At 37.9% G+C, this 27554-nt stretch overlaps 1 protein-coding gene across 2 annotated transcripts in view; it reads left to right on the top strand.

The window, feature by feature from the left end:
- The first annotated feature begins 4217 nt into the window (after positions 1-4217).
- The window catches only part of NPTN (neuroplastin), a 149717-nt gene continuing 126380 nt past the window's right edge, over positions 4218-27554 (top strand). The window contains exon 1 of one of the 2 annotated variants that reach the window (XM_053717321.1): positions 4218-4515. In XM_053717321.1, the coding sequence (XP_053573296.1) occupies positions 4416-4515 (100 nt within the window). In that variant the 5' untranslated portion in view covers positions 4218-4415. The remainder of the gene's footprint in view (positions 4516-27554) is intronic. The other variant, XM_053717320.1, reaches the window with a different exon arrangement.

Here is a 27554-nt window from a genome sequence, read left to right as displayed (position 1 = left end):
TCAGGTCTGGTTAAACTGATTAATTTCCGCTTGCTTGGCTTTGCTGCAACACAAGCGGACAGCTCCACCTACTGGCTATTTTAATAAAGGCACTGCTTCTCAATGCTTTTCAATAGCAGTCACATGACTGGGAAAAAAGGTTGTTATTCTGAAACGATGTAAATTGAACCGTTGTAAACTGAGGGCCACCTGTATATATATATATATATATATATATATATATATATATATATATATATATATATATATATATATAAATAAATCTTAAAACCTAGGAATGAACTGGCCAATGTTTTGGAAGTGTTGATAACCAGTTGAGCCACTTACTTCAGACGTCCCAGTTTAAATCCAACTTCTCTAGGGCGTTGAATCCTTCAAACAACTGTGTTTACTGAATTCCCCTTTGATAAAATTTGTTGTCCACAGCCAGAAAGTTATTACATTTTACTTCCACAAATAAATGACCTTCTTATGCTACTCCTTAGATAAGGGAGTTAGGAAGAGATATAGGGGAAGAGGAATAGAATAACATAATTAATTTACCAAAAAAATCTTTCACTTCTACTAAGCTCCTGGAAGTTAATTACAAAATACTTACCAGATGGTAACTCACTCCAGTTCGCCTTAAACGTCTCTATCCTAGTACATCCGGGAGGTCCTGGAGAGGTTGCTGGTACATCGGTACATTATCTCATGTTTGGTATAACTGCCCAGTACTATGTCCTTTTTGATCCCAAATCGAAAATTTTATAAGCTTTTTTTATGGACATTGGGCACTACCTTTAAATTAGATTTGGCGATGGTATTACTAAATTTACCTCCAAAGTACCCTTGTAAGTTATGGACTACAGTTTTTACTATTTCTGCTTAACTCAGCAAAGACATTAATTGCTGGCATGTGGAAACAGACTGGAGAACCGTCTATACACTGATTGTCGAACCATGTCGCAGAAAAACTAATTCTGGAGGAATGCAGCTTCTTTAGACTAAATAAGATGAGCACTTTTTTAGACAAATACTATTGGGAGACGGCAAAACATTATTTTGATGCGACCCAATCTAGTTAGAGTACAGAATATGTCTATTATTATTTTCACAAACCACATGAATAAAAGTTTCTACTGATTACACTGATATAGATCTAAGGGCATTTTCCTATTTTGGGCACGTCATATGCTATGTTACTATATTATATTCCGTTATATTCTAACATTGAGTTGTTTTATGCGTACTTGCTATTTTAATATATGTTGCTTGATACCATATATCCTAGTGGACTGAGTCACTGCTCTTAGATGAAATGTAACTGCAAATTCCCCATGATCTCGCAGCCTAAACCTAGACATTTGAAGATGCTCACATTCATTTGGAAATCATCAACCACTATGTTGACCTAGGACTTTTTGATTTTTGTGTTCCCGGAATGTATACTGCCCACTGTAAAATTTGGTGGAAGAGGGATAATGTTCTGGGGCTGTTATTCAGGGTTTGGGCAAGGCCCCTAAGTTCTGGTGAAGGGTCAACTTAATACTACAGGATACAAAGACATTTTAGACAATTGGGTGATTGCCCCTTTGAGGCAACAGTAAGGGGATGGCCATTTCCTGTTCTAACATGACTGTGCCCATGTGCACAACGTAAGAGTCTATGAAGACTATGGCCCCAATTTATAAAAGGTCTTGCGGACCTGATCCGACACTGCGGATCAGGTCCGCAAGACCTCGCTAAATGCGGAGAGCAATACGCTCTCCGCATTTAACATTGCACCAGCAGCTCACAAGAGCTGCTGGTGCAACGCCGCCCCCTGCTGACTTGCGGCTAATCGGCCGCCAGCAGGGAGGTGTCAATCAACCCGATCGTATTTGATCGGGTTGATTTCCGGCAATTCCTGTCCGCCTGCTCAGAGCAGGCGGACAGGGTTATGGAGCAGCGGTCTTTAGACCGCTGCTTCATAAGTTGTGTTTCTGGCGAGTCTGAAGACTCGCCAAAAGCACGGCCCTTCAAGCTCCATACGGAGCTTGATAAATGGGCCTGATTGACTTCATTAGTTAAGGAACACAAGTGACCTGCACAGTGCACTGACCTGAACTTCAATGAACATCTGTGGGATGAATTGGAACACTGATTGTGAGCCAGACCTCACAAATGATCTTTTGGCTGAATGGGCACAAATCCCCTTAGACATACACCAAACTTATGTTAAGCCTTGCCAGAAGAGTTGTGGCTGTTATAGCTCCAAGGGGGCAACTCCAAATTATACTCAGGTGCAGGAGTTTTGTATTTTTAAATTGTACCTATCAGTTTAATGTCCATTTAAAGGGGCAGTAAACCTAGAAAATAATGTTATATAATTCTGCACATAGTGCAGAATTATATAACATTATCTTAGCGCTAACTTTATACAACATAATATTGCAGCCATAATTTATAAACCTAGTAAACCTAGAAAATAATGTTATATAATTCTGAACATAGTGCAGAATTATATAACATTATATTAGCGCTAGCTTTATACAACATAATATTGCAGCCATAATTTATTATAAACTACAGTTTTTCAGACTACCGCTCCTTGCTCTACTGTGAGGGTCTGTTTTTTTTTTCTAAACGCATCTGGGCAGCCGTCTACTCACAGCTGGCCCGATTGCGCCATTAAACTCAATGTAGCTCGCTCCCGCTACCAGACCAGTGCGGGAGCGAGCTACATTACGTTTAATGGCGCGATCGGGCCGGCTGTGAGTAGACAGCTGCCAGATGCGCTTACAGAAAAAAAAAAACAGACCCTCACAGTAGAGCAAGGAGAGGCGGTCTGAAAAACCGTAGTTTATAATAAATTATGCCTGCAATATTATGTTGTATAAAGCTAGCGCTAATATAATGTTATATAATTCTGCACTATGTTCAGAATTATATAACATTATTTTCTAGGTTTACTGCCCCTTTAAAGAATGCGCTCAAGACACCCCATGTACAATATGCTCTATAATAGGAGCACCAAAACATTGTTTTTATTTCTGATTACTAATGATGGGATTGGATAAATTACATTATGCTGCTGCTATAGAAAAAATATATTACTTTTACATTTTAGATAAAATTACATAGGAAATGAGATTGTAGGCCCAAGTAATTCACATTATTCATGTCAATAACTAGTCTGTGTAATGTTCTATCTTTGCCTTGTGTTCAAAACCTGTTATAACCCTTTAGGACAGTCTAAAGTATGACCCGCACCACCCAACTTTTTAATACCACATATACATCCGTTTAGCAGTATTGTGTCTTTATCCCCCTTATTTAGTAGAACCTTATTCTGCATTATAAAATATTTTCTCAGCCATACAACATAATTTTCCAGTGAAAAATGGTGCAATATGAGAAGCAAGGGGTTCGTGTGTCCTGTCCTTCTAAAGGCTTTGCTCACACACCAGTTTCATATAAAATATATCACAGCGATGTTTCAAACACTTAAAGGGCCCTTAAACCCCAAAAGTTTCCTTCACGATTCAGATAGAGAATACAATTTTAAACAACATTCCAATTTACTTCTATTATCTAAAATGCTGCAATCTTTAGATACCCTTTGTTAAAGAAATAGCAATGCACATTGGTGAGCCAATCACATGAGGCATCTATGTGCAGCCACCAATCAGAAGCTACTGAGCCTATTTAGATATGCTTTTCAGGAAAGAATATGAAGAGAATGAAGGAAATTAGATAATAGAAGTAAATTAAAAAGCTGTTTAAAATGGTATTCTCTATCTGAATCATGAAAGAAAAAATGTGGGTTTAATGTCCCTTTAAGACTCATTCCAAACTAAATAATGTAATCTGTGATTTGACATCCTGGTTAGCATCAGTGTTGCAAATATAGATGTAATGCATCCAAGCAAAACATATGGCAAAAATAGAACATCAAAAGGAAAATATATTACACCTGTATTAAAGACCAACGCCCTAGAATATTATCACCAGCCGTTTATTATACTATTACTTACTGTGCAATTTCCATTGGCAAACAATGATGTAGATACATTATTTACATGATAAAAGCTCTAACATAAAACAGTTTTTTTTACGGGTAAGAGTATTTGATCTTCCTTACAGGATTTTTTAATATGGGACTTGCCCTTCACCCTGGTACAGCATTTCCGGGACGCATGACGTGCTGCCTGCGACAGTCGGTGCCAGGGCCACAGCACGGTGTATGTATCGCAGCAGCCAGCCCAGAGCAAATTGCTCTCGTACATGGGAGTGACTTACGCAGCTTCTCGCTCCCCCAACTGCACTGCGGGTGACTCTCGCGAGATTCTCCTTGCTGCTGGAGAGGAGTGAGGGGGAGCTGCGGATTCCAATCCCCAGGCCTGAGAGAGCGGACCCCAAGCTTGACAGCTTAGACTCATTGACACCTGCACATGGCTCGTAACGAACACCTTCCTGTGCCGACCGCCCTCACCCTGGGGATCCTGCTGTTGGCTTGTGGCATCCTTACAGGACCGACCGCAGCCCAGAATGGTAAACCGGGTGAATAGTGTGGGTGGGTAAAGGGGAGCGTGCATGGGGTGAAATGACAGAGGGGGACCGTGTGATGGGGCAGAGTGGTAAGCAAGGGGGGCGCACATCACACTTTGGGTGGGAGTCAGCTAAACGAGAAGAGGTCTCCATTCATGAGCAGCCGGACAGTGGTCTAACCCAGTATGGGGAGGGCTGCAGAGCAGGGTGATGGTACTCGGTTGCCTGGCAATGGCGCAGTGTACGAGGAATTGCAACCTTTAATACATTTACACCGAAACGTCCATATAACCAAATCAGCAGGTCACATAGCTGTACGCAGAGGTGTAAATCACATCAAATCTATGTATTTGTGTTCACGTATCGTGACATCATTTGGCTTCCAGATATGTAGTAGAGTTCCTGTTAAACCTTTGGCTGGTAGCTATAGTGCTGCTTGTTTGCGTAGAAATGTGTATTGTAGCTGCCGTGTGCAACATCATTGTAATGAGTGTCATTTGTAGAACAATATAGATCAGTCAGTAATGCAAGCTGTGAGTGTGCTTCTGTAAAGGAGAACCGCAGAACATCTATTTACTAGGGTATCTGTATCTTCATCTGTCATACATATTCATAGCATTATCTTCTTTGTGTGCATGTATATAGAGAGAAACGATGTGTCTGTATATGTGTATTCTATCTGTAAAACGGTGGACTTGATGTATAATATAATTGTAAAGACGACTACATCTTTTTATATGTATCCTATTTTTGAAATAATCAGAAGCAGATAATGTGCATAGGAGATACACGTAATACCTGTTTAAACTATATATAGAAGCATTAGCTTAATAATAGGAAATCATTCCACCAAATCCCACAGTGCACGAAGATCAGAACAACACTGAAAAATTAATGTGTTTACAAACTTGATCTGAGCAAGGAATTATTTATTAACCTCGGAAATGCTAAAAGAGGCTGAGTCTTCCGATATAGATGATCTTCAAACTACTACCTGCTTTGTGGATTTAATGTGGAAGTGTAGGAAATAAATTCAGCATAATAATATTTTTTACATACTTTTTTAATTTTGACTTATGTTTCTTTTAATAGTTAATACCATTCATATCATTTGCGATTCATTGTACATGTCATTCCAGCATTTGAAAATATTTTACTGAACTCCCATTTAAAAAAAAAAAAAAAAAAAATATTATAGGAAATGAAATAAAAAAATAAAATAAATAAATGGAGTACAGTAGTACCATATTTCCAAAAGATAAATGTTTTTCTCAAATGGCAGCAACAAAAAAATGGAAAATAAGTTGAAAAAAAATAAATAGGGCACATTCACCTTGAACTATCTGTTGCCTGACCCATATAATGTAGCTGTTGATATAGTTGTGCTACTCCATGATAGACTGAGGTACCCAGTTTACATTCTGATACAGTTCACAAACCGTTGCTATATGTATCCTGGCTCATAAGATATTGTTTGACCGGTAGTTTAATTTTGCTATAAATATACCTTTGTCCAAACAATAACTCAGTATGAACATTAAATTGACTCTTCATTCTCTTCCCTATTTTTAAAGTAATCACGTTGAATTAGGACATAATAGAAAATAATTTTACAATGCATTTGTATACAATTTTATTTCATAGTGAATTTTGCCTGCTTACATTTTAGAATTGTTCATTTGATTTTTGTCAATTTATCTTGAAAATAATGTTTGTAGTCATCAGCTGTGACCTGACATTGCAGAGTGGACACTTTTTTTTTTTTATCTACAACCACCAAAAAACTCCCATGCTAAATAGTTTCTTAATTTTGTCCTGAGTTTAGAAATACCCAATGTTTACATGTTATTTGCTTTTTTTTTTGCAAGTTATAGGGCAATAAATACAAGTAGCAGTTTGTAATTTCCAAACATTTTTTTTTCAAAATTAGTGATAGTTACATTGTAACACCGATATCTGTCAGGAATCCCTGAATAATCCTTCACATGTATATATTTTTTTTAGTAGATAACCCAAAGTATTGATCTAGGCCCATTTTGGTATATTTCATGCCACCATTTCACCGCCAAATGCGATCAAATAAAAAAAATCGTTAACTTTTTCACAAACTTTAGGTTTCTCACTGAAATTATTTACAAACAGCTTGTGCAATTATGGCACAAATGGCTGTAAATGCTTCTCTGGGATCCCCTTTGTTCAGAAATAGCAGACATATATGGCTTTGGCGTTTCTTTTTGGTAATTAGATGGCCGCTAAATTCCGCTGTGCACCACACTTGTATTATGCACAGCAGTGAAGGGGTTAATTAAGTAGCTTGTAGGGTTAATTTTAGCTTTAGTGTAGAGATAAGCCTCCCACCTGACACATCCCACCCCCTGATCCCTCCCTTTCCTCCCCCACCTCACAATTGTCACCGCCATCTTAAGTACTGTCAGAAAGTCTGCCAGTACTAAAATAAAAGGCTTTTTTAAAATTTATTTTTTATAGAATTTATTTTTTAGAAATAAAATGCTTAGTTGGACCCCCCTGATCCCTCCCCCTCTACCTATTTGCTGCCATCTTGGGCTGTCTGTCAGTACTCAGTTTGGTCAATTTTTTTTTTTTTATATATATAATTATACCTCATTTTTCTGTAGTGTAGCTGCCCCCCCTCAATACCCTCCCCTCCCAGATCCCTTTCCCAATAATGTATTATTTATTTCCCCCCCTCCCTCTCCCTCCTTCACGGTATACTATAGTCACTATACTGGACTATGTACTAAGTAGCGCGCATGCACGTGCGCAGGTCCTGCACCCCTCACTCCCGACGACCTCGCCACACTGCCCCAACCGGATCCCAGCTTAGAGTAAGTGAACCAGTGATGGGCCACCCACCGCCTCCCTTGTATCCCTCCCACGCCACCAACGATCGGCACCATTGCTGGCCGATGCAGAGATGACTACAGAGTGGCCCTCTCTGCATCGGTTTGCTTTAAAAGGGTATTGCCGTGATGCCTCAATATTGAGGCATCACTGCAATACCCTGAAAGCAATCCCGATCACTTCCAGTGCTTGAAACCCCAGAGGATGTGACGGGCACGTCCTTGGTCACTAACTGACACTTTTTGTAGGACGTGCCTGGCACGTCCTCTGTCGATAAGGGGTTAACTGATAACAACTGGAAATAAATGCATTTTATGCTCACTTTATGACCATGGCTAGCCTGGTAGTCTGCTGACTAAAGCCAAGATTGGCTCCTCCAAATAAGGCAAATGGTGGGTGGAGTTTGCCTATTGAAAAATAATTGCAGTATGTTTTAAAAACTAAGACTTGGGTGATATGTTATTCTATAGCAACACAACAGAAATGTATTGTAATTGCAAGGTATTTACTGTTCCTTTAAGCCAGTGAAGTTTTCAGTATAAGTGGGGATAAATCAGGCAAAATCGACTATTTCAAATGACAAAATAAATGTAAAGGAGCTACTTGTAATCAATTTAAAGGGACGTTCTGTCAAAATATAAATGCACATAGATCAATTACATATTTTAATAGAAACATATTGCAATATACATGTATAGGCAAAAATGCTTCTAGTAAAAGTTATCACTGTTTTAGTGTTAACATTTTTCTGTGCATGTGAAACATAGCTAGATATTTTCAGTGCACCAGCATTTTTAATAATTCAGGGCACCAATGGGGCATGTATCAAGTCAGAGATTAACAAATTGTGTTATTACCATATGGTACAAGCACCTTAGGCTCTCTGAACAAGTGCTATGTTTAAAATGCTGGTGCTCGGTGCATACTTAAAGGGACACTGAACCCAATTTTTTTCTTTTGTGATTCAGATAGAGCATGCGATTTTAAGCAACTTTCTAATTTACTCCTATCATCTTTTTTTTCGTTCTCTTGCTATCTTTATTTGAAAAAGAAGGCATCTAAGCTTTTTTTTTTTTTTTTTTTTTTTTTTTTTTTTTTTTTTTTGGTTCAGTACTCTGGACAGCAATTTTTTATTGGTGGATGAATTTATCCACCAATCAGCAAGAACAACCCAGGCTGTTCACCAAAAATGGGCCGGCATCTAAACTTACATTCTTGCTTTTCAAATAAAGATACCAAGAGAATGGAAAACATTTGATAATAGGAGTAAATTAGAAAGTTGCTTAAAGTGATGGTAAATTCATATGTATTGCAAAACATATTCTAGATGCTCTTACTTTAACTAGCAGATCGATGTTCTTATATTTAAAAAATAAACTTTTTTTACTTTGTTATTCTGTTTTTATTAGGGTAACCGTACAGTCTAATAATCTGCCTCTCTCTATCTTTTTCACAGGGGCAGCTGTGATTGACATCGGTTTTAGCCAATCATCAGCTCACCATGCGCCCCATGTGAAATCGGACCTGCACGCTCCCGTGCTCTCAACTCACTTATTGCTATGGATTGCGCATGCGCAATTCTTATGCTAATTGTGCATCTCTAAATGATAATACTCATTATTATTATTATTATTATTAGTATTATCATTTAGAGATGCGCAATTAGCGTAAGAATTGCGCATGCGCAGTCCATAGCAATTAGTGAGTTGAGAGCACGGGAGCGTGCAGGTCCGATTTCACATGGGGCGCATGGTGAGCTGATGATTGGCTAAAACCGATGTCAATCACAGCTGCCCCTGTGAAATCATCAGCTCACCATGCGCCCCATGTGAAATCGGACCTGCACGCTTACGCTAATTGCGCATCTCTAAATGATAATACTAATAATAATAATAATAATGAGTATTATCATTTAGAGATGCACAATTAGCATAAGAATTGCGCATGCGCAGTCCATAGCAATAAGTGAGTTGAGAGCACGGGAGCGTGCAGGTCCGATTTCACATGGGGCGCATGGTGAGCTGATGATTGGCTAAAACCGATGTCAATCACAGCTGCCCCTGTGAAAAATATATAGAGAGGCAGATTATTAGACTGTACGGTTACCCTAATAAAAACGGAATAACAAAGTAAAAAAAGTTTATTTTTTAAATATAAGCACATCGATCTGCTAGTTAAAGTAAGAGCATCTAGAAAAGTTTTGCAATACATATGAATTTACCATCACTTTAACATTTCATGCTCTATCTGAATCATGAAAGAAAAAATTTGGGTTCAGTGCCCTTTTAAATACACATTTAAAACAGCTATAGCTTTTATTAGAAGCATTTTTGCTAATACATCTATATTACAAAAAAAGTCTATTCAAAACAGAAATGCATCCATCTGGATTCCAATTTTGGCTGGAATGTCCCTTTTAATACGTTTTAGAAGATAAGATAGATAATTGGAAACACATTTAAGGGATTGTAAAGTCCAAATTAAACTTTCATGATTCAGATAGGGCATGTAATTTTAAAAAAAAAATTCTAATTTACTTTTATCATCAAATTTGCTTTGTTCTCTTGGTAGTCTTAGTTTAAAGCTAAACCTAGGTAGGCTCATATGCTAATTTTTAAGCCCTTGAATGCCGCCTCTGCATTTGACAGTTTTTCACAGTTAGAGGGCTGTTTTCATGTGTTTCATATAGATAATATTGTGCTCATGCATGTGAAGTTATTTAAGAGTCTGCACTAATTGCCTGAGATGCAAGTCTGTCAAAAGATCTGAGATAAGGAGGCAGTCAGCAGAAGCTTAGATACAAGGTAATTACAGAGGCAAAAATTATATTTCTATAACAGTGTTGGTTATGCATAACTAGGGTATGGTAAATAAAGGGATTTTCTATCTTTTTAAACAATAACATTTTTAGTGTTTACTATCCCTTTAACCCTTTGAGTGCTAATGACGGCTCTGAGCCGTCACAGAGTTTCTCACTCTCCCACCTTGAGGGAGATCTGGGGGCTCCTTACTGCTCCTACCGCGGCGATCATTCCTGTAGAGTGACAGGCATCACCGGGGCTTCACGTGATGCACAGTGACGTCACGCGCAATTACGTAATGACGTCACTGTGCAACTTTATTTATACTTAACAATGTTAAGTATAGGAGGAGGGGGCATGCTGCTTAGAAGCCTGTATCTCAGGCATCTAAGCAGCTACAGACCCCCAAGACCCATTGTTGGAAAGGTAATTGCTTAACCTTTCCAACAGTGTAAGTCTTGGGGGTCTGTAAAAAAAATTAAAACAGTTAAAAAAAAAAAATGTTTTAAAAAATTACAAAAATAAAAAATATTAGCAGCCAAAGGGTTAAATGAGAGAAAACATACAGTACACTGTCTCTTTAAGTATGGTGTGACATTTTCTTATTTATTTTTCACAGATACGTATGCACAAGCAAAATGTGAGGGGGCAGTAAACTCTAAAATGCTAACATTAAAAATATGTATTTTTATATAGGATTGTTGTGTTTTGACCAAGTATTAATCTTGTACACAAATTGCTGTTCAGCAACAGGCCAGGCCCTCCCTTATAATCATACTGTAACTCAAGGTTTAAAATCTAGGAACCAGACCAAAAATTTAAGAAACTATTCAAAACTGTAACAATAACAGGGCAGCTAAATAAGATAAGAAAATAGCAAAACCTGTAATGTGACAGGCTGCATATAATACTATAAAGCAGCTTAAATGGTTAATCGTGGAGCATACCTTAAAAACATAGCTGTTGATTTTAGCCTTGTACTAAGCACGCAGAGCTATTGTATGGCCGTAGTTCAACCTACTCCGTGCCATAGTTGTAAATAGCAAATATCAGATCGACCGTAAAGTAATGTACATGTAAAGACTTGCCTGTATCCAGAAGACTAGCACTCACTTGCAAGCACTCGGCTAATGTTAAAAGCAAAAATGGAAGAGTTCGTTACCGCATCTGGCCAAATTGGACAAGCCCAGGTACCACATTAAGGTCTCTCCCAAAACCTGGGTCCCTAATGCAGCCAAACAATGCAAGCTCTCAATCAAACAAACTAGGAACGAGTCAAGGGTGCACCAACTCATGTAACTTTTGAGTACCTTTCTAGTTGCCAAGTAACTTAGGTGCAGAAAAGTGGGCAAACCCTAGAGAGATATGAGGTCTATAAAACACCAATATTCTGTTATTAATTCCATTATGTCCCCTCCCTCTTAGCCAAAAAACCCTGGTTCCTAGTTTTGCAGAATTATTATCTAAATACTTTTCTTTTTTTTTTATTATTATTTACAACTTTATGGAGAAAGTGCTAAGACAAAAAAAAAAAAAAGATATGAACAATAATCAAGAGTATAGCCCCATTTAGCTAAAGGACCACTAAGGGAGGATGAAGGGCCAGGAAGATGTTCAAGCTAGGCACAACATATTTTAATAAGGGGTAAATTTATTAAGCTGCCTTTGCAACTTATCCGGCTATGTGGAGCAGGTTCGCATAAGCGAGCCAGCTGCCACATATTTAAGAAGCAGAAACTGCTTCTTTTTTCCTCTCCACCACCTAAAAAGTGTCAAGATTACTACTCATTCGTGGGTGATTGACATTCCCTGCTCTAGTGTAATAGGTTGCGCCGGAGCAGGGGTTCGGCATTACACAAGAATCCTCTTAAACAGTGATAAACATTGCAGGTGGAAATTGCAGACGGACAAGTTCAAAACTTGCAAACCTGTCCGCCTGCAGGGATGGTAAATTTACCCAAAAGCATGCTCAACACAAGAGAGCACAAATACAGATCTAAAGTAAATAAGATTTTGCTTAACAAAAATAATTAAAGGGACAGTCTACACTGTAGTAACCCATACCTCTATAAATTTGTTGTCCCCCTATACCCCTATAATCCTCCAGCATCTGGTGCCACATACTGCAGGCTAAACGTAAAGTTGTTGTTTTTTTTTTTGGTTTGTTTTTTAAATGTCTGCCAAACTCCTCCTTCCCCCTAGAGATGGTTTTTCTTTTTTTTTCCCCTTATACTTGTCCCAGTTAGAGCATGTGACATCATTTCGCATGCGCAGTGTCTACCCTCAAAAGTGCAAGGGAATTCACACATTTACTTTGTCCAAGGGGACTATATATGGCGCAACACTATGCCGGAAGAATTGTGCATGTGCTGCTGCACAGAACTCATCACAGAGCTTACAAGTGAGTCGACCGTGATTGGCTGACCATACAAAGAGAGACTGGACCATACAAACTGTAGGAGGAGTTTCACGACCATTTCCTAATGGCCGAATACTGGATTTAAAAAAAAAAAAAAGTAAAATGTTGGCCCTGCACCGGATGAAGTAGGATTATAGGGGTCAGAAATTATTAGAAGTAGGCTTTACTATGGTGTAAACTGTCTCTTTAATGGTCTTACAGAAAAGTACACAAAATATAATTGCAAATACTTTTCAGGAATAAAACATATCTGTACTCATATAATGCTCATAGCTTAGGCTGAAGTATTTTATTCCTTGTGGCTATTAAAAGTCTAAGTTGGCAATTGCCTATTACACAATTATATATCATCAGCTTTGCCTGTTCCAGCCAGCACAGCTGCCTTGGTCACATGATCTAAAGTAGATGTTTTGGAGCAGTAACCATTTATAGCAGTGATGGCCAACTTCCCAGCACATACTTTAGAAGCCTTAAAGGGACATGATACCCAAATGCTGAAATACTTGAAAGTGATGCAGCATAGATGTAAAAAGCTGACTAGAAAATATCACCTGAACATATCTTTAAAAAAAAAAGAAAGATATTTTACCTCAAATGTCCTAAGTATTCACACCCCATTGTAAAGGACTTTAAGCAGCAAATCAGTATGCCTGTCCCAGGACTTGCAAGGGAGAGTGTCTCATGCACACTCATGTTATTTCCCTATTCAGTTTAAGGAAGTTTACTATGAAATCTCATGAGATCACAGTAAAACAGATCAGCCCTGCTGAGGCTGATTGGCTGCTGTTCATTTCTTTCTTCCTTCTTTCCTTTTTTTTTTTTTTTTTTTACCTACAGCTGGGCAGTAACTGAAAGATAACCTTTTACAGAACACTTACTCTGGTGAGCTAAGGAAATTGTGAGGTAAAATATATATTTTTTTTTTTTATATAGTGATGTTCAGGTGATATTTTCTAACCAACTTTTTACAGTTATGCTGCATCACTTTCAAGTGATCTAGCATATAAGTATTATGTCCATTTTAAGGGCCGTATGTAAATTTATGGCTAATAAACACACTTTGTAAAATTATATAATAGATTTAAGTAAGGTTGCATGGTACTTTCTGTCTGCACTACTTCCCTCCAGAGGGCTTCAGTTGTGGTCACCCCAGAGCACACATTTTTAAACTTTTGCCTAGGGACAAAAAAACTATGGTACAGGTTAGTTTATCTGTCTTTCCTGAAGGGCTGCAAAAACTAGCGCCAAGGGCCACATGTAGCCCTTGGGCCGCCAGTTGGCCATCCTTGATTTATAACATGGTTCGTCAGATCTGTCAGCCCATATTTGCAATTTTAAAAATGCTTCCCACAACAATCTAGTTACTTCCACTTTCAATAAATATTTATTTATTTATTGTTTAGACTGAGGTTATGGATTTTATGACCTGGTTGTATGATGGGCAGTTCATCAGTTCTTGTTATCAGCTCTTTCTGTGTTTTTTTTAAAGCAGCTCACTTCTTGTGATCATTCTGGACATTTGCAAGGGTTCTACAACCTTATTCAAAGCATGGGCCATTTTGTTAGTATTGGAACAATATGTAGCTTGTTTAATGATTGCAATGCTAATCTGCATGATTATAGGACAACATATTATTAGTCAGAGAGGCAATGGCTTCATTTATAAATTTTAGTGATGCACCAAAATGGAAATTCTGGACCGAATCCGAAAATCCAGGAGGCACTTAGCCGAAAACCGAAACAGAAACTGCAAATGTCTTTTTTTCCCCCAAATTATTTTAAAATATTTTTTTTTTAGTTTTTTTTTGCATAATTAGACTATTTTATGAATGAATCTGAATTGAAAACCTGCAAGCCAATAACATAAAATAAATACACTTGTATTGAAAGCAACACACTAAAATTGGACAAAAATATCTTAAAACAATAATATGCTACACAATAATTTTACCAAGAATAAAAAAACGATAATGCCATTTTCAGCCAAAATGTTTCTGCGAACAAATTTCGGTGCATCCCTACTTAAAACAACATTAAATATCAATTTACTGTATTATTCTGTATTTAGTTCTGTGTAACAGAATCAGATTTAACAGTATTTCTTTTTACCAATTATCCAAATAATGTATAGTCTTAGCAAACTATTATTATATGAGAAACAGTAAGTCAAGAAATGAACTCAAACAGCAGCTCTAGGCAAGCATTAAATTTGAAATATGCTACACAATAATTTTACTGAAAATAAGAGGCAAAAAAAACCGAAAAACGAAATAGCCAAAATTGCCATTTTCGGCCGAAACGTTTCTGCGGCTGAAATTTTGGTGCATCCCTAATAAATTTAGGAACCAAGAGGTAAATTTAAGTCTTGGATGATATATTTCTCATTTCTGCATTGGGGATATTTCTTTTGAATAGCTTGTTTGAGTGTCAACATTTAAAATAGCAGGTGCCAAATCTTATGTTTCATTAAAAGCGCATATTTCTCTTGAAAATGTTCATGCCTTCCTAATCCAAAATAAAATCAAGTGAATTGGTTTAGTAGATTGAATATTCAGATGGATGTCAGTACATTTCAGTTTTGATTAGAAATGCATTCACTGCTTGCTGCTGCTCAGTGTACCTTTATGCTATCTGAGTGGCTGATAACTAAGAATATAGATGCACGGTGGGCTTAAATGAAAAATTAAAATAATTGATGGGCATTCCAGTTTCCAGTGGAGTTTTCCTTTTCAAATTGCCTTTTTTCAGTATATAATCTGATTCAGTGTCTTGGACACGGCTATAAGGCTATAAGGCTACAGCTAAAACCAGCAAACAATCTTACAATTTTGTCAGGGAGGTAGATAGTGCTGGAATCTGTTATGTGAAGTACTTCTTTCAAGCTTCTGGTATGTAAATGTTTACATTTTTAAACATAACAATGTTTGTGCAACTACAAAATAAAACCAAAAATGTGTCTGCATTAAAATGGTGAATAAATGGTTTAAGCCTTAAAGGGACTTTAAGCACCTTGTGGTAGTGGATTAGTGTGTGCTTGTCTCACACACCCCCAGTCAGGCCAGAAAGCATCATTTACAAATGCTGCAAATCAAACAGCTGATTTATACAGTTTACAACAATTTCTGCTTTTGGACCTCTCAAGGGAGTGTGGGACAAACCACACTTTTTACACATAGGCAACAGATGTTCTTTATGATTTTTTATGGGATATAAATTACATGCATACTTGTTTATTATTATTATTCTTTATTTATGACGCGCCATCATATTCCGCAGTGCTGTCCATGGATACAGTGCTCAAGCGAAAGCCAGAAGAGGCTTTTTTAGAGTGCTCTATAGAAGTCTACGGGGAAATGGAGTTAGCACAGTCGTATTATCAGACCTCAAGATGCGGGCGTGCCTGAATATTTTTTGCTTTAGAGAATTTTTTTTCTACTTGTAATACCAGCACAAGCATAGGATCTAAAGAAAGAAGCAAATTAGATAATAGAAGTAAATTGGAACGTTGATTAAAATCTGAATCATGTCCCTTTAAGTGTTGTGCACTGCTGGTCTTAATATTATTTTTACAGGTTAAGGTGGGGAGTACTGATGGTTTATAGAACCAAGGGGGGCAGTGAGCTGAAAAAGTTTGGGAGCCACTGGTGTACATGTATTAATTTAATAGGCATATTAGACTTTTAAAACCTTGTTATGTGTTGGTATTTGAGGTTTTGCCATGTCAAATTCCAAAACAGAGTTCATCTATTTTGTAATTTGTTATAAATCAACCAGACTTTGGCTGGCTCAGAACTCTAAACTAGATTATCACTTCTTTGCAAGCAGTTACTTTACCATAAATAACATAGTAGAAAGACAACATAAGTTGCCAGACAGCACATGCATTTTTTTCCCTATACTAAGATTCCATGACAGCTTTTCACAACCATCTTAATGAAGCTTTTACTACAGCCCATGATCTTGCTTCAAATAATACAACATGCTTAATTGCTTATCTATCCCAAGAAAATAAAAATGTAATGTTTATATATCTTTTCAAAGGGACATCATTCCAGCAAATTACAGTTGTTAAAACTGTTTTAAATAAATAATAAAAAAAAACTATTGTTACCATATTAAGTGGTTACCAAAATATAGCAGCTTATTTTTCCCTAGAATACCTATTCTCTGTATAAAGAGAGTGCATACATATATAACATACAAAGTGCATTTGTGATTCAGGTCCAACATACATTAGTTTAAAAAGCATGTGTCAACGCATAGTCCCCATTCATTACACATACTGATAGTTACATACACACATAAACATACATACAAACATACATACATACATACATATGCTGGCAGCGACAAATGCTTACAATAACACACACACACAAGCTAAACAATTATTTTCTCTAAGTTCAGTTCCTGCTCTGACTACAGACCTGGGAGTAGAGGAGGGATGCAGCAGGACTCGACAAACCCAGGAGCCATGGAGCCACTGGCTCCTAAAATTTTACCCCTTGCTCCTAACTTTTTGGGTTATTCTCCACATATCTATATAAAAATACAACTGTTTGGCTCCTAAATGTATGTCTGACTCCTAAATATTCTTACTGGCTCCTAAATTTTAAACAGATTTGTCAACCTCTGCATTAAAGGGTCAGTAAACACCTTGTAATTATTACAAGACATTTCTGTTGTATTGCTATTATTATATTTTATTCCATAGTTCTGGGTACAAAGACGGGTATACAATGACAAGGATTTGTGATAAAATACAAAACATAACAGACTAAACAAATCTAGTACAGGAGGAAGAGGGCCCTGCTTTGGATAGCTCACAGTCTACAAGTTGAGGGTGCAACCCCAGGTTTGGGGTAGCTTGTCACATGGATTGTAGTTGCAGCAGTGAGTCAGGCAGTTGAAGAATAATTTTGGTTCGGATGAGAGATGGAGGAGAGATGGCAAGCCTCTCTGAATAGGTATGTTTTTCAAGGAGCATCTGAAGCTATACATGGTTGGAGGGGTAGAGAATTCCAGAGGACAGGAGCAGCACGTGAGAAGTCTTGGAGACGGGAGTGGGATGTAGAGATAATAGGAGTGGAGAGACGTAGGTCAGAGGTTGATCGAAGAGGACGGGATGGGGAATATTTGAAGATGATAGAGGAGATGTAGTTGGGAGTTAGACTGTTGAGTGCTTTGTAAGTTAGGGTTAATACTTTAAATTGTATTCTGGAGTGTATGGGGAGCCACTGTAAAGACTGGCAGAGTGGAGCAACTGATGTAAATCGGCGACTTAGGTGGATGAGTCTATCTGAAGCATTCATAATAGATTGGAGGGAGGAGAGGCAGCGTTTTGGAAGGCCATTTAGAAGTAGATTGCAATAATCAATGCATGACAAAATGAGGGAATAAATTAGTATTTCTTCTATAAAGGTAAGACGAGTCCACGGATTCATCCTTTACTTGTGGGATATATTCCTCCTGCTAACAGGAAGTGGCAAAGAGCACCACAGCAGAGCTGTCTATATAGCTCCTCCCTTAGCTCCTCCCCCCAGTCATTCTCTTTGCCTACTCTAAGTACTAGGAAGGGTAAAGTGAAAGAGGTGATAAAATATTAGTTTTTAATTTCTTCAAGCAAGAGTTTGTTATTTTAAATGGTACCTGTGTGTACTATTTACTCTCAGGCAGCAGATGGATGAGGACTGCTGCCTGGAGGATGATGATCTTAGCATTTGTAACTAAGGTCCATTGCTGTTCCCACAGAGGCTGAGGAGTACAGGAAACTTCAGTGTGAGGAACAGTTTCATGCTATACAGCAGTGAGGTATGTTCAGTTATATTTTTCTGGAGAGACTGTGTATTTCAGAAAGGCTGACATTATACCCAGGAGGGTAAGGGTAAGCAGTAATCCTAGAGCTAAAAGAAGGGCATTACTTAGCTTGCATATGGGGCCAATTACAAATATGGTTGACACTGAATTGCAAATGTTTGTGAGCAAATGTTTTTTGATTTGGGAGTGCTTTAACGTTTTGGGCAAACTTTATTAAGGGCACACATAGCTTAACTTTGGGGTCTCAGAACCCACATGGCTAGTTATAACCGCTCTGGTGCGGTTCTTTAAGGCTGAGGAGACATCGACTGAGATTGGCAGGGCCTATATTTGCGCCTCAGATGCGCAGTTAGTTTTATCAGCAAGCTCTAACTCCTGAGGGCCCTGGTGTATGTTTTGGGCCAAATCGAAGCTTTTACCCCACATTTTCAATCCCTGAGGGCATGTAGGGCCACAGCACGGCTGTGGCAAGGTGCTGAGAGTGTTTTTTTACGAATCTGGGCCTATTTTCAATCCGGTTTGCAAATTAAGGGGTTAATTGTTAAAAAATTTTGTGGAACATGGGCTTTTAAAAATGATGCTTCTGTTGAACAGATTTGTAAGGCTGCGACTTGGTCTTCGCTTCATACCTTTTGCAAATTTTACAAATTTGATACCTTTGCTTCTTCGGAGGCTATTTTTGGGAGAAAAATTCTTCAAGCAGTGGTGCCTTCTGTTTAACCATCTGTCTTGTCCCTCCCGTTCATCTGTGTCCTGTAGCTTTGGTATTGTATCCCACAAGTAAAGGATGAATCTGTGGACTCGTCTTACCTTTATAGAAGAAAACTAAATTTATGCTTACCTTTGTAGTTTCTCCTTTTTCTTCCTGTACCTTCGGTCGAATGACTGGGGGGTGGAGCTAAGGGAGGAGCTATATAGACAGCTCTGCTGTGGTGCTCTTTGCCACTTCCTGTTAGCAGGAGGAATATATCCCATAAGTAAAGGATGAATCCGTGGACTCGTCTTACCATAGAAGAAATCAATTTATCAGGTAAGCATAAATTTAGTTTTTTGATTAAGGAAGGGATGAATTCTGGAAATGTTACGCAGGTGTGAACGGCAGGATTTGGTAAGCGCTTGTATATGTGGGTTAAATGTGAGTTCTGAGTCAAGTGTGACCCTAAGACAGCGGACCTGGGGTGAGGTGTTGAGAATAGTCTCCAACCATCAGAGAAATTTCAGGTGTTGGATGTCTCGAAGAGGGGGGAATGAGAAGCAGCTCAGTTTTGGATAGATTGAGTTGGAGGTAATGTGAAGACATCCAAGAGGAAATTGCAGAGAGGCAGTTGGAAATCTGGTAGAGTAAAGAGGGAGATATATCAGGAGAGGAAAGATAGATTTGGGTACCATCAGCATATAAGTGGTACTGGAAGATGAAGGAGGCTATACGTTTTCCAAGGTAAGATGTACTGTATATAGAGAGAAAAGCAAGGGACCCATGACAGAGCCTTGCGGTACTCAAACTGAGAGAGGCAAAGTATCAGAAGATATGTTGGTAAAGAAAACGGAAAACGAGCAGTGTGAGAGATATGAGGCAAACCAGGAGAGGGCTGTGTCTTGGATGCCAAATGAATGTAGTATTTTTTTAGGAGTAGTATTTTTATGCTATAGAATAACATATCAGCACAAGAATAAATGGGGCAATTAAAATTGCGGAACGGCACGAAGAGCCGTCGTCTTCCACGTTCAGAGGTGAAGAAGACCTCCGAATTCACATATCTACTAAACAGGGTAGCCCTGGGACAGCATGGGGAAAACTGAGGGCTAGACTAGTGGCTAATGATTACAAAAAGAAGCTTTTTTTAAAGGCACATTATACACTTGTTTTTTCTTTGCATAAATGTTTTGTATATTATCTGACTGTGTGAAAAAACATTCAAAATTATTTGGATAGTCTGTTTTTAAATCCAGTATAAAACCTTTTAAAAACTTATTTAGAAGCCCCAAGTTTAGCTCTGTTGATGATGTTAGCTGAAACATCCTCCCTGCATATGAAAAGACAGATAAGACAAACAGGAGCCAGCAGTAGTCTGTATATATTAGTATACATCTGGCACTGTGGGGTTTGCTTAGGAGTCTTAAAATCAGCACAATATTATTAAAAAATAAGCAAAACTATATATTTGTTACAAAAACACTCCCGAATGGGCAATATAAATGGATCATCTACAAAACATTTATGCAAAAAAAAGTCTAGTGTAGAATGTCCTTTTAAACAGTGCTCCTTCGGTAAAAACCAAATGCTCCTTCGGTAAAAACAAACATGTTAAATCAAAGTAAACATAAAAAGAATCAGATTGTGTAAATCAACAACTTCTTACAAACAACTTACTGTTTTCTTGCATAATGAGCACTTAGAGTTGCCTCTGCCCACTGTGTGATAAGGGAGCTGACATCTTTGAAACTTATGTTACATTCTGTCTGATCTAGGCATGAGCAATGCTGACTCTATGTAATCTAGCCTTGAAGTTTTATCAGGCTAAGATAAACCTCTCTGCAGAGGCCCGTCCTTGTAAGGCTGTGACAGGAAGTAAAGGACACTGCACAAATGTAGGGGGAAATAAAATAAGGGAAATCCATTTTAATAGATGATTAATACATATTGCAATGATTTCTATTAAGTATATGATGTAGTTTAGTGCTTTTTATTACAACAATAAAACAGACTGTTTAACATCCCTATAAGTTTATACATAGCAGCATCCATTACTTTCCAGAAACTCAGTGGAATTTAAAAAAAACAAAAAAACAACAATTTTCAAAGTTAAATTAAAGGAAAAGGGGACATAAATAATAAAAGTATATTGCAACGTTTCTTAACTAAGCATAGTTAGCGACACTCAAGTCAAAATTAAACTTTTATGATTCAGATAGAGCATGCAATTTTTAGCAACTTTCTTATTTGCTTCCATTAAGAAAATGTGCAGTCCTTTTATATTTACACTTTTTTGAGTCACCAGATCCTACTGAGCATTTGCAAGACTTCAAAGAATATACATATATGCATTTGTGATTGGCTGATGGCTGCCACATGATACAGGGGGAGTGGAAATAGACATAACTTCGAAATTTGTCAGAAAAAAATAATATAAATCTCATTTGAAGTTTAGACTAAGTGCTATTGCATTGTGTTTTTATCATGCATTTGTTGATTATGCGAATCGTATTTACTGGTCCATAGAAGCATTTTATATTACAATCACATACTGTTTAATATCTTCAATTTAAACACTGTAAGCTAAGCCATTAAAAAAGTTTATTGTATACAAAGGTACAGCAATCCTGCCTGTAGTAGCTCTAGGGACTCCTCCAATGCTATGCATACAGTAATTTCTTGTGGATGTGAGGTGGCTGGCAGCGGTGTAACCATGCATATTTAGGTGATTCCGTTTCTAGATGACATGATATAAATGAAGCGGACCATGCATATTTCCAAGGATACAAACATTTAAAAAAATTGCATTTATTAAACATGAACACAAAGTTACCTTATAGAAAAAAACAATCACACATAACTGATACATTTAAAATATATTTGTTTAAGCCAATGGGTGGATGTGTCGCGAGTTGAGCTAAACAATTGAGCAATTTCCCCTACTCTCTCCCCTCCTTTACCTCTCTTTCAACAACTCTTCCTCTACTTTTCTTCCTACCCTCATGCATATTCCATATTATTTGTATGAAAACAAAAGGGAGTACCTTTATTCATTTTATGTTAAACTATCAATATTTTGTAAAATCTTACTGACTTTATCACTTCATGAAGGAGCTGCGTCTCCCAATTATAATGTATACAATTTTTGCTTTTTCAATAAAGTTGGTTTAAAAAAAATAATATATATATATTTGTTTAAAGTGACAGGTTCCCTTTGAAAGGGACATAAAACCCAAAAAATGTTTTCATGATTCAGGTAGAGCATACAATTTCTTTCTTTAGACACAGTGAGTCCACGGATCAGTAATTACTGTTGGGAATATCACTCCTGGCCAGCAGGAGGAGGCAATATTTTTATTGACTCACAAAATGGTGTTTTTTAATCTAAAATGTTCCTGACTTTGGAAATAGGTTTTTTTTCTACTCCTAGTTAGAAACATAGAGTTTGGACTTTTAATCTTAAAGTGTCTCTGCAAATTCTCAGGGTACCGTCCTCTGACAGGGAAATTAGTTGTTTCTTTTTCCTTTGGTCCAGGGGGTCAGTTCTTACAGACTATTGACCTAATGGACGCATATCCTCAAGTTTCTGAGATTTGCTTTTCTGAAAGTCTCTTTCAGTTGGTGGTTCCTTTTGGCTTTGTCTTGGACAGTGATCAAGTTTTGGGGAATGCCGGTGGCGCCTTATGGACCGACATTGGGTTTAGGCGCCATATTTTTAAAGACAATTTCTCCTTCTGAGTTTTTGTTGTCTTCCTTCATTTCCTCGGATGGGAAGTGAATCTGGAAAAGAGTTCCCTTGTTTCAGCTACAGGGAGTTGTTTTTTAGGAACTGTCTGTCTGCCATCTACGTCCCAGAAAAAGGACAACTGGGAAGCAGCTTTCCTGAACAGTCAGACCTTTCACCCCGGGGAGTGGGAACCCCATCCGAAGATGTTCTCCAGATTAACTCTCAAATGGGAGGTGCCAGAGTTGGATCTGTTGGTGTCTCGGCAGAATGCCAAGCTTCCAAGGTTGGTTCAAGGTTAAGAGATCCATAGGCCACTCTGATAGAGGTTCGGGTGGTCTCTTGGGGTTTGAGGCAATCATACCTGTTTCCTTAGTTTGTTCTTCTTCCACGAGTCGTTGCTCGTATAAAAAAAGGAGAGAGCGTAGGTGAAACTATTTGCCCCTGCGTGGTATGCAGACCTAGTTGAGATGTTTCCTCTCCCTCTGTGGAAACTGCCTCTAAGGAAGGATCTTTTGTTTCAGGGTCCCTTTCTTCATCCAAATCGAGTTTCTCTGAAGCTTACTGCTTGGAGATTGAATGTTTCATTCTGTCTAAGTGTGGTTTTCTGAGTCGGTCATTGAGACCATGATTCAGGCTCACAAGCCAGTTACTAGAAAGATTTACCATAGGATATGTTGTAAATATCTTTTTTGGTGTGAGGCTACTCTTGGAGTAGGGTCAGGATTCTTAGAATTTTGTCCTTTCTACATTAAGGTCTGGAGAAAGGTTTTGTCAGATTTCTGTATTTCCTTTTTTTCGCATAAGCTTCTGGCGGATGTGCCAGATATGCAATCTTTTGTCAGGCTTGTATTTAAATCTGTTACTCCTCCTGGGAGACTTATCTTTGTTCTTAAAGTTTTGCAGCAAGCTCAGTTTGAGCCATTGCAGTCCATAGATAATAAGTTATTATCTTGGGAGGTTTTGTTTCTTCTTACTATCTCTTCTGATCAGAGAGTGTCGGAACACTCAGCTTTGCAGTGTGCTTCACCTTATCCTTCATGCCGATGAGGCGGTTCTTTGTACTAAGTTAGGTTCCTTCCTAAAGTGGTTTCGGACAGAAATTTTACTCAGGATATTGTTGTTGCTTCTTTTTTTTATAGTTCATTTTTTCTGAAGAACGTTTGTTGCAGAACCTGGAGGTTGTGCGTGCTTTAAAATTTTTATTTACAGGCGACTAAGGATTTTCGCCAGTCTTCTGCCCTGTTTGTTTGTTTCTCTGGGAAACGTAAAGGTCAGAAAGCTTCTGCTACTTTCTCTCTGGTTGAGAAGTATAATTGGTTTTGTTTATAAGACTGCTGGGCTTCAGTCTCCTGAGAGAATTACAGCTCATGCCACTAGGGCTGTCCTTCTTCTTGGGTTTTCTAAAATTAATTTTCTGTGGAACGGATTTGCAAGGCTGCAACTTGGTCTTCTCTGCATACCCTGTCCAAATTTTACAAATTTGATTATTTTGCCTTATCGGAGGTTATTTTGGGAGAAAGGTTCTTTAAGCGGTGGTGCCTTCTGTTTAGGCTACCTGTCTTGTCCCTCCCTTATCATCTGTATCCACTAGTTTGGGTATTGATTCTCAACAGTAATTACTGATCCGTGGACTCACTGTGTCTTAAGAAAGAAAACAAAATTTATGCTTACCTGATAAATTAATTTCTTTCTTGACACGGTGAGTCCATGGCCCTCCCAGTTTTTCAAACAGTTTTTTTTTATATAAACCTCAGGCACCTCTGCACCTTGTGTTATTTCCTTTCTCTCCTTTTCCTTCGGTCGAATGACTGGGGGTTGTGAGAAGGGAAGGCTGCGGTGCTCTTTGCCTCCTCCTGCTGGCCAGGAGTGATATTCCCAACAGTAATTGCTGATCCGTGGACTCACTGTGTCAAGAAAGAAATTAATTTATCAGGTAAGCATAAATTTAGTTTTTAAACAACTTTCCAATTGAATTCTATTATCGTATTTTCTTTGTTTTCTTGTTATCCTTTCTTGAAAAGCAGCGATGTAAGCTCAGCAGTGTTCACATGTCTGCAGCATTATATGGCAGCATTTTTTTCAACAATCTTACACATTAACAAGAGCAATAGACAGCAACACTATTCCTGTTACGTAGTGCTTCAAGCATGTGCACGCTACCTACCTAGGTATCCCTTCAACAGAAAATTACACGAGAATGAAGCACATTTGATAATAGAAGTCAACTGGAAACTTTTTTTTAAATTGTATTCTCTATCTGAATAATGAAAGCAAAATTTTGGGTGTCATGTCCTTTTAAGTATTGGAATTTTCAATATAGGTGGGGATACCATAGGTGAAATCAGCTGTTGAGGACGGAAATTGAGAAACCCTGGTTTATACAATGCGTTACCTGTTACGGTCAAACCTAAACAACACACACACTTATAAATACATGATAAAGTGATAAGTCTTTCTGCCTAGGCCAGTACACAGTGCATGTTGAAAGGTTGCTTACTGCACGGCCCCTAGAGAGGATGTGTGGGGAGAAAAAGACAAATGTGCTGGATTTTGAGACTAATCTGCATAAGCACATATTATAATAGCACTCTCTCAAGGACAGACAAGGTAGTATCTCCGTGTTCATTTGGCCTTGATTCAGAGGATGGAAAGTGAAGACTGAGTATTATCCAATCCCCCAGCTGCTTGCCAGGAATCCACAATCTTTGTTAGCTTAGAAAGAGCAGGGCTTTGACTCTAAACCCTGATAAGAGAATCAAGTCACTTAAGCCCTCTGAGTCTGACTGTTACTTATATTTAGCTGTGTTTAGCTGTTGGAAACATGGATAAATAGTTTTTTTATGTATCAAAGTTTGATATTTTCTGATCCGTATTGTACAAAAGATTAAAGCATTCTGTAAAATTAAAGGGACAGTTTACAAAAAAAAAAAAAAGTCTCCCCTTTAATTTGTTCCCCATGATCCACTTTACCTGCTGGAGTGTATTAAATTGTTTAAAAGTATTTCCATTACGCTTATATTGGCATTTGAAATAGTTGATTTAGCCTGTGGTATCCCCACCTATCCTGAAAGTTTTTTGTCTTAAGGTAGGGTGACCAGATGTCCCTGATTTTAGGAGACAGTCCCGGATTGAGGAGACTGTCCCTGGACAAATTATGTCCCCGGGAAGACCGTCGGAGCCCCGTGCATGTTAGAGGTGTTCGTGGGAAGTTAATAGATTAATCTGTTTTAGACATTGATTAGTTGCGTAGAGCTACGGCAGCGGTTCCGCTTCCCCTGGATACTTCACCACTGGCGCTGACATCGCAACTGAAGCTAAAAACTTCGGACCCCTCTCTATATAGATTGTGAGGTGCTGCACGGGGTTGCTAACTCCACTTTGCAAGGGCTCAAAGGGGCAAAATAAGTTCTCATTGGTTGTTAGTGTTTAGTAGCAATATGTTAAATTGGAATGTTTATAAGTACATAATCTTTCTATGATTTTGATTGGTCAAAAACTGCAAAGTAGGAATATCTTCTGGTGATTGATTTTACTAGTGGCCTATCATGAGGCATTATTACTAAAGCGTGTAAAAGAGATGTGTATCTTTAGCTTTGAATAACGCGAGCGTGTTAAAAACCGAAAAGGGTGCCCAGTTCCTTGTAGGGGTATGTTATAGTATAGGTTTGACATTTTTACTCGTGCTTTTTGGAAAAGAAGGAATTCTAGTTCTCTATCAAAGAATAAGATTATTGAGAAATAACTTTTTTTTTTTATGTAGGTGTTTGAGCTGGTCCAATACAGGCCTGGAATCCTCGACCTTAATTAATGGATCACGCTGCTTGGACTGGTGGCTAGAAGATAGGGAAGCAATTTGGGAAACCCTCCGGCTTTCTAAATTTTATTAGGCCTTTTTTTTTTTTTTTTTTTTGAGGGGAACAAAGCAGGGTTTAAACACATAAGCGGGATTTGACCTGGCTGGTTAATTTTGCAAGTGATGATTGTATTTGCAAAATATAATTTACTGTAAGGGGTTTAAAAAAAAAATGTAGATGGATTTAATTTTAAAAATATGGTCATCTTCCCTTAAAGGGACAGTCTAGTCAAAATTAAACTTTCATTATTTAGATAGGACATGTAATTTTAATCAACTTTCCAATTTACTTTTATCAAATTTGCTTTTTTCTCTGGGTATTCTTAGTTTAAACTAAACCTAGGTAGGCTCGTATGCTAATTTCTAAGCCCTTGATCGCATGCTTATTAATTTGTTTTTCACAACAAAAGACTTGGTAGTTCACGTGGGCCATATAGATAACACTGTGTTCAGGCATAGAAAGTTATTTAAGATTTAGCACAAGACAATGCAAGACAATAGATAATAAACAGTCACAGTCATGTGATCAGGGGGCTGGAAGAAGGTTCCTAGATACAAGGTAATCACAGAGGTAAAATGTACATTAATATAACTGTGTTGGTTATGCAAAACTGGGGAATGGGTAATAAAGGGAATATCTATCTTTTAAAACAATAACATTTATATTGTAGGCTGTCCCTTTAAGGCCAAGCCGTGTAGACACAGCCAGCAGAAAAAAATACTTTCAGTGGGTCATAGAAGAGATAAAGTAATAAAATGTTACTTTCCATTATTCTCTCCAAGTATTGGTGATTGGTTTATAGAAAGATATAAGATAAAGAAGCAGGTATATTTACACAATGTGATAAAGTAATGAAATCTGATTAATA

Source organism: Bombina bombina, chromosome 6, assembly GCF_027579735.1.
Source record: "Bombina bombina isolate aBomBom1 chromosome 6, aBomBom1.pri, whole genome shotgun sequence".
NCBI lineage: Eukaryota > Metazoa > Chordata > Amphibia > Anura > Bombinatoridae > Bombina > Bombina bombina.
Note: the sequence above shows the minus strand (reverse complement) of the source record. Positions and strands in the feature narration are given on the sequence as shown.